General features: G+C 38.5%; 1 protein-coding gene across 3 annotated transcripts; it reads right to left on the bottom strand.

The window, feature by feature from the left end:
* Positions 1–405: 405 nt before the first annotated feature.
* mtmr9 (myotubularin related protein 9) lies at positions 406–16,278 on the bottom strand. Of its 3 annotated transcripts, none has more exons than XM_039781823.1 (11): positions 16,217–16,278; positions 15,657–15,846; positions 13,697–13,805; positions 13,412–13,537; positions 13,130–13,303; positions 12,767–12,984; positions 12,396–12,557; positions 12,047–12,188; positions 11,097–11,317; positions 10,618–10,769; positions 406–3,231 (listed from the first exon to the last, which is right to left on the bottom strand). In XM_039781823.1, exons 2-11 carry the CDS (start codon positions 15,836–15,838, stop codon positions 3,068–3,070), a joined length of 1,650 nt encoding a protein of 549 aa, XP_039637757.1. In that variant the 5' UTR covers positions 15,839–15,846; positions 16,217–16,278; the 3' UTR covers positions 406–3,067. The 3 variants fall into 3 exon arrangements, with proteins under 3 accessions (XP_039637757.1, XP_039637755.1, XP_039637756.1); XM_039781821.1 differs by having other exon boundaries at positions 15,657–15,865; positions 16,217–16,274; XM_039781822.1 differs by lacking the exon at positions 16,217–16,278 and adding an exon at positions 15,991–16,062 and having other exon boundaries at positions 15,657–15,865.
* Between the last annotated feature and the right edge of the window lie 1,400 nt (positions 16,279–17,678).

Below are 17,678 nucleotides of genomic sequence, written 5' to 3'. Positions count from 1 at the left end.
CCAATTCTTGGACAAGGGGATGGTATGAGAAATCAAATTTGAAGTTATAGACATATCAACACCTTATATAGAGTTGTTATGATGAAAGTTTTAGCATACCTAGCTCATTAGCTGTGAAATGCTCCACAATGTTTCACCAGGTAATCACTAACTGTCTGCTGCCGCTTGGTGCTGGGCAGGTAGCGTGGGTTATTTAGAGCTTTATCATAAGAACAGCTGCATGCTGCGAATAGAAACTGGGTTAAAACAAGTAAGTTAGGGGTTTTAACACTATAACATTAGCAAAGTAAATCTAATAATGTGTTTATAGCTGATGAAATGTTAAGACTGAAAAAAAATCAAACTGGGACTTACACAAATCTTGTAAGAACAAAACCTCATTAAATAATTACAAAATCAAACATCTTCTGTGCTATACATTTTAATGGCTTGAAAACTTAAAAAAAACATTTCATATTATGAACAATAATAATAATTTTACAAACATCTGATCAGCAGGGATAAAAGTACAATGATTATTTTGAATTCAGATTTTGCAGCAAGGCATTGCACAACACAGTAGAGTTTTGTTGACTTTGACAAAGCAACGGTCATTTTAAGGATAACATTATTCATAATGCAAGTATAGGACATTTGCACAATTGTAAATCACGCCATTACCTTGATTGAATGGATTGTTCCATTCATGCACACACAAAGCAACGCTTGGTAAGGTGTCTCTATTTCTTGCAAAGGAAAACGTGTATATAGTGCAGCTATAAACAACTTTCCCTTTATAAAGCAGTTTAATGTAGTGGCTGGAATCAGTTGAGTTTAGTGTGATTATTACATCATTCTTGAAGTAAAATAGATTCAATGTATGAAGACGACATGGACACAAGCAGAGAAAATGATATTTCCTACTGGCAAAACAAACAAAACTGGCTATGGATGACCACAACGGATTTAATTTAACCCCACAACTACCATTTCTTTTTGTATTTAAAGTGCAGCATTAAGCTTTCTTTACAATATTATGATAATGGGAGCTACCTTTGCCCATGAATAGGATTGAAAGATGAGCTTCAATGTCACTATGCCAACTGAATTTAGGTCATGTTGTATTAAACACATTTAGCTGCTTCCTTAACGACATGAAGTGAAATTACAGGTGTGTAATGGTTTTTGTGACCTTCCTGGTAATGGACTTACTACATGAGTCCTGCATTGGTGAGAAAATGATCACTTTGGATGCAAGACATTGATACTAAAGTGAATGTCCACATGACAAAAACATCTGTGTCACCTGCACAGCATTAAGTCTAATAGCTTTACGTTTGTTGATAAATTGGCATGTTTTCACATTTAATATAAAGACATTTATTGTCTAATATGAAGACAGCTGGTGAGTACTGACAACAACATTAAGCTAATTATAGGAATTATAATTATATGTTTCTGATATTGTATATGCCTTTCACACAGTGCATTAGTTTTGGATCTTAAACTACAACAGCAGATATGCTTTTTGTTTCATAATGTACTTGAACAACAGTTATTATACAAGTTTAATAACCAAAATATATATTGGTCTTTAAATTAACATTCTATTTTCAAACCTCCATCAACTCTGTAAAGTCTAATAATTACATGGCGAACATTACTGTAGCAACAAGACCTTATTTTTTCTGCATCATACACTCAAACATATTTGATTATTCATAGTGAGTTTGAAAAAGAAATACTGACCAAACATAACGAGGCAAGCTAACATTTTGTAAAGTTTTGTTAAATAAGTCTTTCTTAATACCTCCTTACTGGAATGTCAAGTAATAAACATACAAGATATTTTGGTCAGATCCCCATTAGACAAGCCTCCCCTCTCATTGTACAGTACAGTACAGTAGGTGCTGACCCTACCTACGCTTATTATATCATCTCGTCGTGCAGCAAAGTCACATGCTGCCTTATAGTAGCCTATATGTTGCCATAGTTACTCTGCAGTGCTTCAGTGGTATATATACATTCAGCAGGATGATTGGTGAAAACGTGTACCCTGTAGTAAATGAACATCCAATATTCCCTAGTGAACAAGATCAATGCCCAAAAATACATAGGAATCTATGAAAACACATGAAAATGGACTCTCTCACTGCATGGTTAGATATCTGCGTATGTAAATGAGAGTCAGCGAGTGTGAGACGTGGGGGTTTGATGAGGCTTCGCAGCTGTGAAATCAGTTGAAGAATGCCAAAGTGTAATTTGAGGAACTGAACAGTTTTCTTTCTGCACACACGTGCACACTAATACTACAATAAGGATGCAATTAACAATTATTTGAATGATCATTTAATGTAACGACTATTTTTATTCGTTCAGTTTATGAAATGTCAAAGAATTGTGAAAAAATGTCCATCCTAATGTCCAACAGCTCAAGAGGACATTTTCAAATTGGTCGTTTTGTCTGGCCAACAGTCCCAAAACACAAAGATATTAAATCTACAGTGATTTATCATAAAGAAAAGTAGCAAATTCTCACATGAGAGACAGAGGCATGTTTGCTTGAAAAATTACCTAAATGATTGATTAATTGAATTATGTACATCACTGTCAATTATTTTTTTGGACGATCTATACTGGAGAACTAGGAGATGTTGTGTTGAGTAAGTGTTGGGCTTTTAGCAGCACTCTGAGAAATAAGTAGCTGTCTTTCCCACTCACTCCTGCTTAGTTTCAATGACACAACATGGCATTGCTATCACTGGTTTAGTCCATTCGGTCATGTAAACTGTGTGAAAGACAACTGCGTGAATGGAAGATCGAAAAGAGGCTGATTTTAAAGTTGTTCTGCGCTTAGGGCCGTTCTATTTCAATTTTTATCTTCAAAAATGTGTCATCATCAATCAGGTACAAAATCCCAAATTATAATTGTTAGAATCATATATTCTCAAACATCTGAAAGGAATTTAAACCTAACCGAAGCCTAAAACTGGGTTGACATTGATCTGTTTTTGTATTTAGTTATGTATTTTTTCACATTTTCTACCTCTTTCTTCCATCTCGCTTCCTTTCTCATCTCTCTCTCTCTCTATGGCGTCTGCAGCAGAGGATCTTCAGTTTCCAGCTGGGCCAGCTGCCTGCGCAGGCTGTTTACTTTGTTCTGAAGCTCCTTGTTGTAAGCAATTATATGTACCATTTCCTCATAGGCCTCGTCCAAACACTTGGAGGAGCGGTTCCAACGAAGGAACACTCCTGTAATAGAAGATGGGGTAGAACACTGTGAGTAATTTATACGGAACAAAACATATTACAAGGAAGCAGTTTTTCCTTTTATGCTCTACAGTCTACAGCCTACTAGTGGCTCTGTGAAACTGAGGCACAGCAAGGTTTTGAGCTAAATGCTAAAATGATCACAGTCACAATACTAACATGCTGATGTTTACCATGTATAACATTTACCATGTTCACCATTATGGTTTAGCATGTTGGCAGTGAGTAATAAACACACAGACGTTCTTGAGGCTCAATGTCATATCAGTAGACTCAAAGCAGAGCACTGATTCATGAGCTGACTGCAAAACCTTCCTCTTCTATACTTTCTCTATGATGGAGGTGGGGGACTTTGGTACTGTAGATGAACTTGTGGAACCGATATACTGGAAACAGAAGACTGGAATGTACAACACAGGAAGGAGGTGACTTGCCGGTCATGATGACAGAGAGTGCGGCAGTTACCGGAGCTTTTTTAAAACGAAGCACTGTGACAAGACAGTAAAACACCTGCACATAACAGGGAATGAGATCTCAATTATTTTGTTACGTTATATATTTATATGTGTGTAGATGATAGTTTATGGCAACATAAATTAATAGAAAAGTACCTTCAAATTCCTGTTGGAATTAATAAACCTATTAACCTGTTAGGAGGAGCAGAATACACATACTATAAATTGAGGGCAGGGAGACTTAGCCTCGTGAGACCATCCTGATCTCGTGAGCTCCAGTTTTCCACTCGCAGATCAGTCTGGCATCTTGAGATAGAGAAAATTTGGAGCAGTTCGCCAAACGAACGGGCCGATCAGCGTTGGTTTTGAGGCAGGTTAGGTGGTGATAGACAGATGGTTTATCCAATCAGCTAACCAGGATTTTCAGACAGCGGTAGCCCTAATTCTGTTAGCCGCTCGCTAATGCTTTTTTCTCTTGGATCCTTCTTTTGGAATATGGACCGGGAACCTGAAATGGTGCCTTTTATTCCTAAATTCTCGTTACACAAACGGCAAATATCCCTTACCGACATGTTGCTTGCTTGCTGAGCTAACGAGCTATGCTTTGCCTGCAGCAGCAGGGGCGGGCTTGTGGTTGTATTTTCATACGCTTCGTGGATCTGATTGGTTGATTTGGCCCGTCTATCACCAACATAGGTGATAGACAGATGGTTTATCCAATCAACACTGCTCTGCATTTTTAGTAAAAACTCATCAAACTTTATTCCAAATCTAAACAAATGACACAAAAACTTATGTTGAAGCACAACAAGTGTGCCCTCAGAAATAGTATGTAATTGGTGTTCTATAAAGTGAAGAAAGGGAATTTCGGCGAAAAAGACACAGGCCCAAAGGCCGAGATATCTGAATTCAATTACTCTAATTCCCGCGTATTCGTTGATAGGACGTATGGTTACCAAAACTCAAGGATCAACTCTGATACGATAGATTCAGGTTAAGAAAAGTTTACTGAGTCCAGCAGATAAGTTACAATCACATATGTGGGTTCACAAAAGACACTGAGTATCTCTAGCTTCAGACAAAGGAGTCGGAGCTCAGGCTAGCAAAGTCTCTGTCAAGTTGTGAGCCCCGTTCTGCAATATCCCTCAACCTTTATCCTTTTCCTAGGTGGGTGTAATCCTCCTGCCTACGGGCAGAATCTTCTGTTGCCACATACACACACTCACAGGGTTGGGTCCTCTGTCTGGTCTTGTATTTGAAAGATACAAAGAGCATCATTCAATGTTTTAAAACCCACATCTAAACAAGACAACTCAAAATCAGGATTGCAAACAATAGGCGGCAGAACAGAGAGTTTATTTTTAATCTCAAAGTGTCTACGTACTTCATTCCATGTTTTAAGGGTTTTTCTAACAATAAAATTATCTTTCATTCCCTGTAGTGAGATTGATAATACATTATATTTGGCAGTGCTAACCCCCCTTTGTCCCTTGGTAACTGCAGTTTCTCCAATTTAAATCTTGGGCACTTGCCCTTTTCCATATAAATTTACTTATCAAACTATGTAGTGATTTAAAAAACTTAACTGGAACATAATTGGGTAGCATCTACAATGGATATAATAGCCTGGGTAAGACATTCATCTTAATGATGGCAACTCCACCAAGTAATGATATTAACAAAGGGCTCCATCTTTGAAGATTTTTGCGAATTTCCTTCACCACTGGGTCTAAATTCATTTTTACCATATCATCGAAATTACAACAGATATTAATTCCCAAGTATCTAAACCCATTAGGAGACAACTGTAAAGGAATGTAACCCGATAGGTCAGTAATCCTCCTGTCAACGGGCAGAATCTTCTGTTGCCGCATACACAAACACACACGCACATGGTTGGGTCCTCTGTCTGGTGCAACTTCCTCTTCTTGTTCTCGCAACCTTTAAACAATTCACTTTTATGAGATATAAATTAATCTTTTTTCTAATTAATTAATAAGATTAATCTTAGAATGCCCCGAAAAAGCATCATCCAAGGGCAAAAACTGCCCTCAAGATTTCGAAAACAAATGATATTTACCAACGTAGGCCAATATCCTAATCCTACATTAAGCCATCATTGTATTTTCATTCAATTCATTTAATTTCCATTTCTTTCTCTAACATACACTCACACAAACAGCATTACTATATATAAATGCACTGATAATAGCAATAGTATATGCTTTTTATATCTGCAATCATTTTACATAAAAACAGCATCTTTATGCACTAATTACTATTGGATAAAGTGCCCCCAAGATTATGTAAATACCCCATTTTTTTAGAAAGTAAAAATTGTCCCCCAAATATTTTTTACATTTTCTACAATAGCTACAGATTTGGACATCCATGGGGTCTTTTTACATTGGCCCAGGAGTGCGCCTGATTCTCTATAAAAGGGTTGAGTAAGCAAAATGTCTGTTGCATTTCACATGCTTCAGTAGTTCTCATATAGAACGAGGGAGTGGCTCTGAGGCCTTAGTCAGGAAAGGGGCCCCTCAAACAGGTTCGCCTGAACCTACTGACCCCTCTTCTGTCTATAGACCCCCTCCCATTACTTTCTTCATGAATGGCGTTCGTTTTGAGTGGATTCGAGATTCAGCAATTTTAAGCATGGACCTCCCTGGGACATTTTTGGAGTTTACGATATTGAACCCATAATTATTGAAATCAACTTAATCCTTGTTATTTGAAACAATTTAAAAGAAAAACAACTACATTTTTATCCCAATCATTAAGTTTGTGCTGAAAAGAAGAAAAAAAAAAGTCTACCATATTCCAAACCAAGGTCCTTAAAATATAGTCACTTAGAAAGAAAAAGTACTTACTCATTCAGAATTATTTAACATGTTTGTTGCATGTAACAAAATCATGTTGTATCCCTAAATGAATGAAAATGCATTTTCAGCAGTAGATACTTAAGGTGGCATCTAATTTATTCCATTTAATCCTTGATTCACAATGACCATAAATCACAAGAAAACAATCTCAAGTCTTTAGAGAGTGGCTGGGTTTGGGAAAGACAGCAGCCTGATCCAATCTCAGTCTCACACTGTTATACGGAGGTTAAGTTTCATGCTCAAGGGCACTGAGAAAGAAAAGCACAGAATGCATTCACTGCACCCACACACATTTTCTTAAGCATTACTGTATCACTGCTCATCTTGTTTACCATCATTTGGTGCTTTGAAATGTAAAAAAGTTAACAAGGTGGCAGAAGTGTTTAAAAAATAATTCAGACATCAAATTTGCCGTTTAAATAAAAAAAGCTTCTTAATCTGTTCAAATGAAGAAGGGATCAAGTAGTTTTATGCAGTATCTGTAACATTCTGAAATCAGTTAACAAGTCATTCTAATTGATATTTTGTGGTTCAATAAAAGCCTTAAATTCATATGTGATCTATTTGAGATTGTTGCTACAGACAAGTAGAAAAGTGAGTGGATTAGCGTGCATGTGACTGCTAATTGATAACTACGTAGTAGTAAACCGCCACCAGCGGTGGAAGAAGTATTCAGATCTTTTACTTAAGTAAAAGTACTAATACCACACTGTGAAAATACTGTGTTACAAGTAAAAGTCCTGCAGTATAAATGTTACTTAAGTAAAAGTATGTTAGTATCATCAGGAAAATGTACTTAAAGTATAAAAAGTAAAAGTACTCAATGCAGAAAAAGCCTCACATTTTAGAAACTGGAAACGATCAAGACAGTTCTATCATTAAATGTTTAATCATCTTATCATTTCAGCTGTACTTGTGGGCCTATATATTGTTGGGTAGTTTAATTTATAATAAAACATCTATTTTATACTAAATGTAACTATATGTGTTTTGTGAGCAAAAATCTTAATTTGTAAAATAACTAAAGCTGTCAGATTAATATAGTGGAGTAAAAAATACAATATTTCTTTCTGAAATGTAGTGGAGTAGAAGTAGAAAGTGGCATGAAAAGAAAATACTTAAGTAAAGTACAGTACCCTTAAATGTGTACTTAAGTACTTGAGTAAATGTACTTATTTACATTCCACCAGTGACCGCCACTGTCCAGCGTCACTGGGCTCAGATGTCAGTGAGTGTACCTTCTGCGCCACCTATAATAAGACAAACACGCAAGCCGCACACATCATCCAGATGCCTGCGAAGCAATCTGAGCGATGTCGGAAATGTGTTGTGCTGAAAGCTAAATGACGGAGAAAAAGTCATATGAGCTTAATGGCCACATGCAGAGTGTGACCTCTTCCTGTAACATGGTTCATAAGGCGGGTTATCTGAGGTGGACCTTCACTGCTGAGAGGTCATGTTGAAAGGTTTGGTTGCACAGTATTTCAGACTAACTACCACATTTTTATTTTTTTAAAGTTGTTGATATTCATATGCACATTATTTGATTATAGCTTTGCACTTTACAATATTACTTGAACTGTAGATAAAGTATGTTATTTACTGAAGGTTTATTTTCACAGAGGGAGGTGTTGCCAGTGGTTATGTCATATTGTGTCAAAAGGTCCTGTAATTGGATGAGAGGAATATGATGGCCTGTCATGTTGATAATTGCATCTCAAGTGGCTGTGACAGATTCCCCTTTAAAATATAATATATGCATGCCTGCATTAATGAATTGACTAGTGGCTCACAGTGTCACTCAGTTTATCAGCGGTGCAAATAGTGAAATCTACGGCGCCCCCTTCTGGTGGGATTACAGAATGAGTAAAAATGTTACAAGGGAGGAAACTGAACAATGTATGGCAGCTGCAGGCTACAACAGCAGTACCTGTTTTAGGCTTTAGTCATGGGTTTCAGCGGTTATCTTAGTCAAACTTGGTTTTTGGCCAAGGTTTTTGGTCTTCAGCCCGAGCATTTAACAACAGCATAAGTCAAACCAACATTGTCATGAATGCTAATGCTTTGATTGCAGGATCACTGGTTGATGCACACAGAAACTGGCTTTCCGTGTCAAACAAGAATACAAGAAGCCTAGCTTACACATTTACCGTTTAACCCAACACCTTTTTTTGTCATGCAAAGGTGACAAAAGCTTAAGCCGTGTGACCGGCTGCCAGTTTCTGCCTAAAACCTTTGTGGGTGTTTTCACTTCTAGGTCTGCTCACCTATCAAATACAGTGCCTTGCGAAAGTATTCGGCCCCCTTGAACTTTTCGACCTTTTGCCACATTTCAGGCCTCAAACATAAAGATATAAAACTGTAATTTTTTTGTGAAGAATCAACAACAAGTGGGACACAATCATGAAGTGGAACGAAATTTATTGGATATTTCAAACCTTTTAAACAAATAAAAAACTGAAATATTGGGCGTGCAAAATTATTCAGCCCCCTTAAGTTAATACTTTGTAGCGCCACCTTTGCGCGCGATTACAGCTGTAAGTCGCTTGGGGTATGTCTCTATCAGTTTTGCACACTAGAGACTGACATTTTTGCCCATTCCTCCTTGCAAAACAGCTCAAGCTCAGTGAGGTTGGAGGAGCGTTTGTGAACAGCAGTTTTCAGTTCTTTCCACAGATTCTCGATTGGATTCAGGTCTGGACTTTGACTTGGCCATTCTAACACCTGGATATGTTTATTTGTGAACCATTCCATTGTAGATTTTGCTTTATGTTTTGGATCATTGTCTTGTTGGAAGACAAATCTCTCCGTCCCCCAGTCTCAGGTCTTTTGCAGACTCCATCAGGTTTTCTTCCAGAATGGTCCTGTATTTGGCTCCATCCATCTTCCCATCAATTTTAACCATCTTCCCTGTCCCTGCTGAAGAAAAGCAGGCCCAAACCATGATGCTGCCACCACCATGTTTGACAGTGGGGATGGTGTGTTCAGGGTGATGAGCTGTGTTGCTTTTACGCCAAACATAACGTTTTGCATTGTTGCCAAAAAGTTCGATTTTGGTTTCTGACCACACCCCCCCCCCCCACCTTTTTTCCCCCCCCCGTTTTTTCACCCCCCTCCCGATCATTCATTATACGAGCTGAAATTTTGATTTTTATGGACGGCCGGGCTTCGTAGATTTGTAGTGGTCTGATACTCCTTCCATTTCAATATTATCGCTTGACAGTGCTCCTTGGGATGTTTAAAGCTTGCGGAAATCTTTTTGTCTCCAAATCCGGCTTTAAACTTCTCCACAACAGTATCTCGGACCTGCCTGGTGTGTTCCTTGTTCTTCATGATGCTCTCTGCGCTTTACACGGACCTCTGAGACTATCACAGAGCAGGTGCATTTATACGGAGACTTGATTACACACAGCTGGATTCTATTTATCATCATTAGTCATTTAGGTCAACATTGGATCATTCAGAGATCCTCACTGAACTTCTGGAGAGAGTTTGCTGCACTGAAAGTAAAGGGGCTGAATAATTTTGCCACGCCAATTTTTCAGTTTTTTATTTGTTAAAAAAGTTTGAAATAGCCAATAAATTTCGTTCCACTTCATAATTGGGACCCACTTGTTGTTGATTCTTCACAAAAAATTACAGTTTTATATCTTTATGTTTGAGGCCTGAAATGTGGCAAAAGGTCGAAACGTTCAAGGGGGCCGAATACTTTCGCAAGGCACTGTATGTGTGACATTATGGGATTATTGTGATCAGTATTCAACATTTTCATTACAAAGACAAGTCAAGTCTGCTTTTGCTTAGTCTGTTCTTCAATGTACTGCTAACAGTTTACTTTCCTTATCCAGTATGACACAAACCCAATGTGGTTGCTTTGTAAAATTATATTCAGTGTAGAGAGACACATTGTTTATTGCGGGGTGTTACAAATGTAATGGACTGACATTAGCTTCTCTCCAACAGACAGAACCTTTCAGGTCACCTACTGTATATAATCTCAGTTATTGCATGTCTTTCTGTTAGTTTCTTACCTTCCCACAGCAGCAGACTCTGAGGGGCAACGGAGGGCCAGATCACAAGACTGTTAGCCTCGTAGAGCGGGTTGGTCAGACGTTCCAGTTCTTGGGGCCGATTAACCCATGACCAAAGGGACACAGTCTTCTCAGGTAGAGATAGTTTGGTTCTATCAAAAGGGTACGAGGGTGTAAGGTAATCCAATAAAAACAGTGGTTGCCTAACATTGTTTGTCAAAGTGGACATTGTAACTTGTACAATGACACACTAGCGGAATAAACAAGGAAAATCTTGGAACATTTGGAACTCTTGACAACAAAGTCATTACTGGGACATTACCATACTAATACCAGGTAATGGCATACTATAAAAATGTTCAGGAACACTGTATTGTGGGGATATTGTATTTGATTGTATTAGATTATATGATTGTACATTATACGTGTGTATTACAGACCAACGCAAAACAAAATCAACACTCAGACTTCAGACTCACCTCTCAGCTGTACTGTTGCCCAAAAATGTACCAAACTGAGAAGCATAGGCGTGTTCAAAGACCAGCACCAGGAAGCCCTCGCTGAATTCAAAGGAGCATGGAAACTGGCGAAGGATCTGCCACACACAGTCCAAGAAGAGCAGGAAGGAAGGAGCCTCTTGACGAGGCTTGCTGTTGGAGTAGGCTGACTGGGCGCAGCGCTGCTGGAACGGGTGACCCGCCTGGGACAGATGGTCAAAGATGTGAGAGGTGTCATGAGGAGAAATGCAAAGACCATGTCCATCATTATATTGAAATGCTTACTGGAACTGATAACTGTACCTGCATGGAAATGTTATTAACATCAGCTAATATGAGGTTATAAATGTTTTTGTAACCTAATTTGTGTCCACATTGTTCCTTGTATGACCAACATATAAATACTTAACTGTATGTTAAAAACAAAGTGTCTGTTACACTATGTATTCACTTGTGTAGTGCGTACATTTCTACAAGGTAGAATTATGCACTGACCGGAAATGGCTCTTCTTCTTCTTCTGTTTAATTGGAAAATTGAAGTCGGGCGTAGCATTACCGCCACCTATTGTCATCCGCCAAAACATATACCGGTTTTCTCACTAACTGGCAGCAGTATAGCAGTACTTATCAGAAAAAACACATATTACATTTGTATAGTTTGTGTTCGTGCCACATTCACAAGTTTGAAAATACGTTGGTGGACCTGTCTGCTTCTGCTCCATAGCAAAGATGGCGACCGCTGAGTGCGAGTAGCGTCCAGCTATACACTGACAATTTGGACTGCTTTGAATGCAGCATCCAGGTACTCGTAGTGCAGTGCATGTGACCACACTTCGTCAGTGTGAACGCACTATGTACTCAAACTAGCAAGCGTACGTTTTTGCAAGTGAGACACAGCATAAGACTGTGCTTCAAAGGTTAGAGAAGCTTACCTGGAGCCACTCTCGCTCCACCAGGCCCTGGAAGCCTCTGATGGTCCTGCAGGCCGGATCAAGGATGATCTGAGCCAACGAGGTCACCTGCAGGGTGGAGTCTGTCCCTTCTGTACCGTGAACAAGCACCGACGCTCCCTCCCTGAGACAAACACACATGATTACAATTTATCAGTGTGTCACCAGCTACTACTGTACACAGACAAGTAACACAGATCCACTGTGAACACTGTCATTTTATTAATGCAGTATGTACTGAGCAGATGAATTGTGAACGTATTGCTTATATTGCTTATTATGTACTGATCCAGGATTAGTATGACAAGCAAATCAAACATTGTTCCCTGACCTGTCGATACACTGGGCAGCCAGGCAGGCAGTGGTGAGGATCTCTTTGACATGAGTCTGCCAGTTGGAAGCCTCTAGCTTGCTTAACCAGCGGTCCATACTGTGCGACTGGTCGTTACACGCCTCTACCAGCTTTATCAAGCTCTCCTGGAGGATGTTTGACCTGGAAATGACAGATTTGCCACAACACACACAAAAAAAAAAAATAATTTGGGTTTATTCATATATATTGAGTATACATTTCATTCATACAAATACAAGTTGAAAAACAAATCTTCTGACACATAGTATCAGTATTACATTCTATCAAAAGATAGCACAAAGATTAGTTATTGCGTTATGGATCCACTGAAGCCCTTACTGACCACTCACCTTTCGATTGCCTTGTGGATCCTCCTCCACTGGGGGTAGTTAGCTTCAGACTCAAATCCTCCTCCTCGAGCTTTGGCCTGCTGGGCAACATTGATGGTGCGTGTGTCGATGATGTAGCCACGTTTGCCTGGTCGCAGGGTGGCATTGATCAGCTTCTCGTCTTCCTTACACCGGCGCCCGTTGGTGCCTGTCAGAGGCTGCCCTGCTCGCATCATCACCTGAAAGTGGAAGGGATTTGTTGGATTTTCTAAAAATAAACAGTCCATTTAAATAAAACTAAACCACTGCCTACAGACAGACAGTAAATCTACAAAGAATATTCTGCGGCATATATCATATAAACTCCATTCCCCAGGTAATCACCATGCCATTCTTCTTGTGGTAGTAGCTAAGTACTGGAAAACGGCCACCGTGACGGAAAGTAGCGGCTTTCCTCAGCGTGTCATCATCAACATATTTGGGCACTGCCACTAGAGGGGGGTATGATGGACACACACTGAAGTCCTTGTTGACTTCACTCAGTCTCCACTCATCTGTCTGATAAAAGGGATGGTGACATGTTAAAAAAGGGGTGTTAGGCATGTACAACAGAGGGCTGGGAGAATATTAAGTGGCATCGTTATTTGTCAGTAATCAAGTCCATACCATGGACTCCAAATCTTTAAATGCATCCTCTGGAAGAAATGAATTCCAGCCATCTTCTATGACTTCAAACATGGGCCGGTAAAAGAAAGGGTACATCAGGGAGAGTAAATCAAGCGTGGACAGAGCCTAGAGAGGAATAAAGTATATATATATTAGTAAATCATATGTAGATTTCATTTGACATACAAAATAGGACAACCTTTCTGATGGTAAAAGGGAACATTTTGCCGTTAAAATCAGTTAAGTGTAGGCTATTTGACTTCTTTTTTTTCTTTTCTTTTTTACCTCAATAGAGCTGGCAATGTTGAGACACTCCTCCATGCCAGGGATGTCGAGCTGGATCACCCTCAGGTCTTTGCATTTGACTATGATGCTTCCCAGAGATCCCACAAATCTGAGAAGGAAGTGGAAGAATTTTTTATTCTGGATTATTTTTTAGGCTTTTCAGCCTTTATTTTTTGATAGGACAGCTAGGTGAGAAAGGGGAGAGAGAGAGGGGGAAGACATGCAGAAAATTGTCACAGGTCGGATTTGAACCCTGGACCTCTGCGTCAAGGCATAAACCTCCAAGTATATGTGTGCCTGCTCTACTCACAGATCCAGTAGCTGCTACTTAGTTATGATGGGAAAATGCAAAGAAAAAATGTCCACAATAAGTCTGGGCTAACTGTGGTAGAGCTTACACACTCATAGTGCTAAATTGAGACTAGTAATTATAAAAACATTGTATTTGTAATGCACTTCAGCTAAAAAAAAAAATAAAAAAAAAAAAAAAAAAAAAAAAAAAAAAAAAAAAAAAAAAAAAAAAAAAAAAAAAAAAAAAAAAAAAAAAAAAAAAAAAAAAAAAAAAAAAAAAAAAAAAAAAAAAAAAAAAAAAAAAAAAAAAAAAAAAAAAAAAAAAAAAAAAGAAAAAAAAAAAAAAAAAAAAAAAAAAAAAAAAAAAAAAAAAAAAAAAAAAAAAAAAAAAAAAAAAAAAAAAAAAAAAAAAAAAAAAAAAAAAATAACCTTTGAAAAATCTCAAAGGGCTACATAAGAAATAACGGATAAATGCTAGGGAGAAAAAAATATTAAAACTAAAAGAAACAACAAAAGGACAAGGAAATGGGTAATGGGTAAGTAATCAGCCAAAAGCTCTGCTGAAAAGTATTACTCCAGGTCACAGTCAAGTCACAGGTTAAAACCCAACATGTTCCGAAAACACTGAGCAGCTGAATAACAAAATGTGCATCTGTCTCCCAAGGTCCCTGGAATTAGATAACGCCAACACACACAGGGAAGACACAGTTGAGAGATTGCACACACTAGGCTCTACTGCAGTATGGTCAGGCTGACATTGTTTTAAGTCCATGCTGAAGTGTTTGGGTTAATAGTTTAGGTAAGCAAATGTGTTTACGGCACCAGTAATAACTTTGTTTGAATTGAATGTTGGAGAAAGCGCGTATTCGGTAAACAGCTCAACTGAACACCTCCAGCATGAGTTAAATACTCAGTGGTAAGGCGGAAATCCTCAGAGTTATGATGGCACGACATGACACAAGATTGTGGTTAAACTGTACTGCTTAATCCTAAATCTCCTTGATCGTAATTTATTAAATGCTTTTGTGCAAGTCATCAAAGTCCTTTACATGTACAGAGTCAAGGTGCTCCTGAGTTTTACCTAACACTTACTTTGTGCCGAGTGCATTCATGTGCAAATATTAGTTTGTTTGCTTGTGATTTTTTTACAGCCAACATTTAATCCTCAATGCTGTTTACAGCTCACCACCCTTCTCAACCACACAAAATAAATGCTCAACCTGTGGAAAACACTGTGTGACTTCCTGTCGCGGTAGTTTCAGATCCTCACTCCACTGTAAAAGTCAGGCGAAAGCGTACTAAAGAAAATAATAGCAGTGAAATGCTCAAATCCGTTGCATGCAATCACAGACGTGCAATGAAAAGACAATTGTAACCACAATCAAACACAACTCTGCCGTAACTGTGTGTTTCCTCCCTTGATATTCTAAATTATTTCACCTCAAAATGATTTCACCAAACACACATCCTGCTGATCTGCCTCTATGTTCATAATAGGTTTCATAAAAAGGGCACCCAATGCAAAAATACACTGCACAACATACCCTTTTCATGTGTCATTGTATTTTTAACATAACTAAAGAAACTGCAAAGTGACAGTGACACTGACTTGAAAAACGACAAAAAGAGGTGTAAAATCCCCCATAACAGTTATTAAGAATCTCATCACCTTTTCTCTATTGAGTCAATGTTTGAATGAAGCAGCCACAGTTCCTCTGTGTTATCCTGTCTGGAGGAGAGAATCAGGTGATGACCAGTCAAACACAGGGTCCCCTCCACAGTGGGCATGAAAGGCCGATGTAGGACAACTCCATCCACCCTGGGTGTCTTTATCAACTCTGCAAACTCCATGACCTGACCTGAAGAAAAGACAACAAACTGCCCAGATGCAGGAGAAAGCATATGGACAACGCTGTTGGTTAGCTAAAGTGCTACTACTAAGACAGAGTAACTGAAGCCCTGCTATGCTGCTTTTAAATAAAGATATCGTGCAAGTCGATTACCTTGAAACCAATAAATTCTGCAACAATATGTCAGCTAGCTAAAGTTAGCTTGACTCAGGAAATGAAGTGGCTGACGTTAGCTAGCAAGAAGATAACCGTGACAGGCCGCATAAACTGCCCGTCATTTTAACATCTACGTCAATATGTTAACAAAATACATACTGTAAAAGTACAGAACAAAAATTTACGTTTTTCATTGACATAAAATTATTTATCGTACAATTACCTGATTATCTTTCCGTTTTATTTGTTGTTGGGCGAGACTGGTACGTTCACATAAACAAGCCGACTGGAAACAACTGAGTTGTGAAATTCGGCTCAGGACTTTTTGCATAGAAAATTACCAATTTCTTCTTTGAAAATGAAAAATAATTTATTCTGTGCTTTCCAATGATATTGAACATTGACTTTACAGTTAAATGTGACTTTATAACGCCAACTTGGAAATCAATGGGACAAAACATATGGGATTACATATAAATGTAGGCCTATAATAAAGGTTCATGTCATTCATCCAGGTGGTAAGCATAGTAAAGTCAAAATGAAACTACCCACTGGACTTACTTAAAGAGTTGAATACTTTTCATCAATAATCTGGTAACTTATTAATTTCAGTTGCTTCAGTTTAAGGAAATATTTGTTTAAGATTTGCTATGAAATAAAATGAAAAACTAGCCTAGGCCTACATTCTTCCATGGCATTGCCACATTTTCCACATTCATGTTGTATGTGAAGCTGCTTTTATTTTTTTTAGGGCTCATCCATGTATCATCTATTCATCCCCTGTTGTATGGAACACCTAACAATATCAAAAAGGGACACTAGGTGGTGACATTTTAAGAGTTTTGAAAGACATTGTGATACTTATCTGCATGGACCCATACTTCAATAACATAGATTTGAGATGCCTTAAAGGTGCATTCTGCATGATCATGAAAAATTAATTATTATTATTATAGGACTATAGTAAGAACAGTGTGTGTGTGTGTGTGTGTGTGTGTGTGTGTGTGTGTGTGTGTGTGTGTGTGTGTGTGTGTGTGTGTGTGTGTGTGTGTGTGTGTGTGTGTGTGTGTGTGTATGTGTTGCTTTGATAAACAAATCATAGATTATAAGGAGAGTAAATAGGCCCCAGACTCAAAAGCAGACTCTTTAGACAGACTGGCTACCTGGTGATTCTGACCTGTAAATAACTGACAGACAGCAAACCAGGTGGCCTAAATATAATAAAAACAGCATCCAGGTACATGAACAGACTGGACACTAGAAGGCACAACATCAGGCTACTTTGACAATAAATTGCCATCTGTAGTGTATTTACAGTATTACTAGACTAACAAGCAATTGCAGAGCAACATAAGGGGGAAAAGAAACAAACCTTGAGGGAGACTTCAAAGAGAGACCCATCCCTTCTTGAATGGCTGGGGATGAAATGAACAGAGTTTTAACAGTTAATCTAATGTTAAGATGTCCAATAAAATAAGTCCAATGAAACAAGTCCAGTGTCCGCTCTTCACGTCGTTCCAAGCAGACGGTGCCAGGGTGGTGTAGTGTGGGGTTAAGCGGGAGGTCAGTGGATGGAATCCCTTGGAGGATGACAGATTGGGCAGTTTGGTGAGGCAGAGGGCAGGATAACTTGAAAGATGGAGGACATGATGAAGTACAGAATCCTAGATCCAAAACCTAACACA

The sequence above is a fragment of the Perca fluviatilis genome, chromosome 18 (genome assembly GCF_010015445.1).
Source record: "Perca fluviatilis chromosome 18, GENO_Pfluv_1.0, whole genome shotgun sequence".
Lineage (NCBI taxonomy): Eukaryota > Metazoa > Chordata > Actinopteri > Perciformes > Percidae > Perca > Perca fluviatilis.
The sequence above is the reverse complement of the archived record's forward strand: the minus strand, read 5'-3'. Positions and strand labels throughout refer to the sequence as shown.

Excerpts from the sequence above, each read along its gene's own strand:
- mtmr9 (XM_039781823.1), bottom strand. The coding sequence starts at position 15,838 with ATGGAGTTTGCAGAGTTGATAAAGACACCCAGGGTGGATGGAGTTGTC. Across the intron at positions 12,985-13,129 it reads ACCACAAGAAGAATGGCATG|GTGATGATGCGAGCAGGGCA; the intron begins GTGATTACCTGG and ends TTCCACTTTCAG. Across the intron at positions 11,318-12,046 it reads TGGAGCGAGAGTGGCTCCAG|GCGGGTCACCCGTTCCAGCA; the intron begins GTAAGCTTCTCT and ends CATCTGTCCCAG.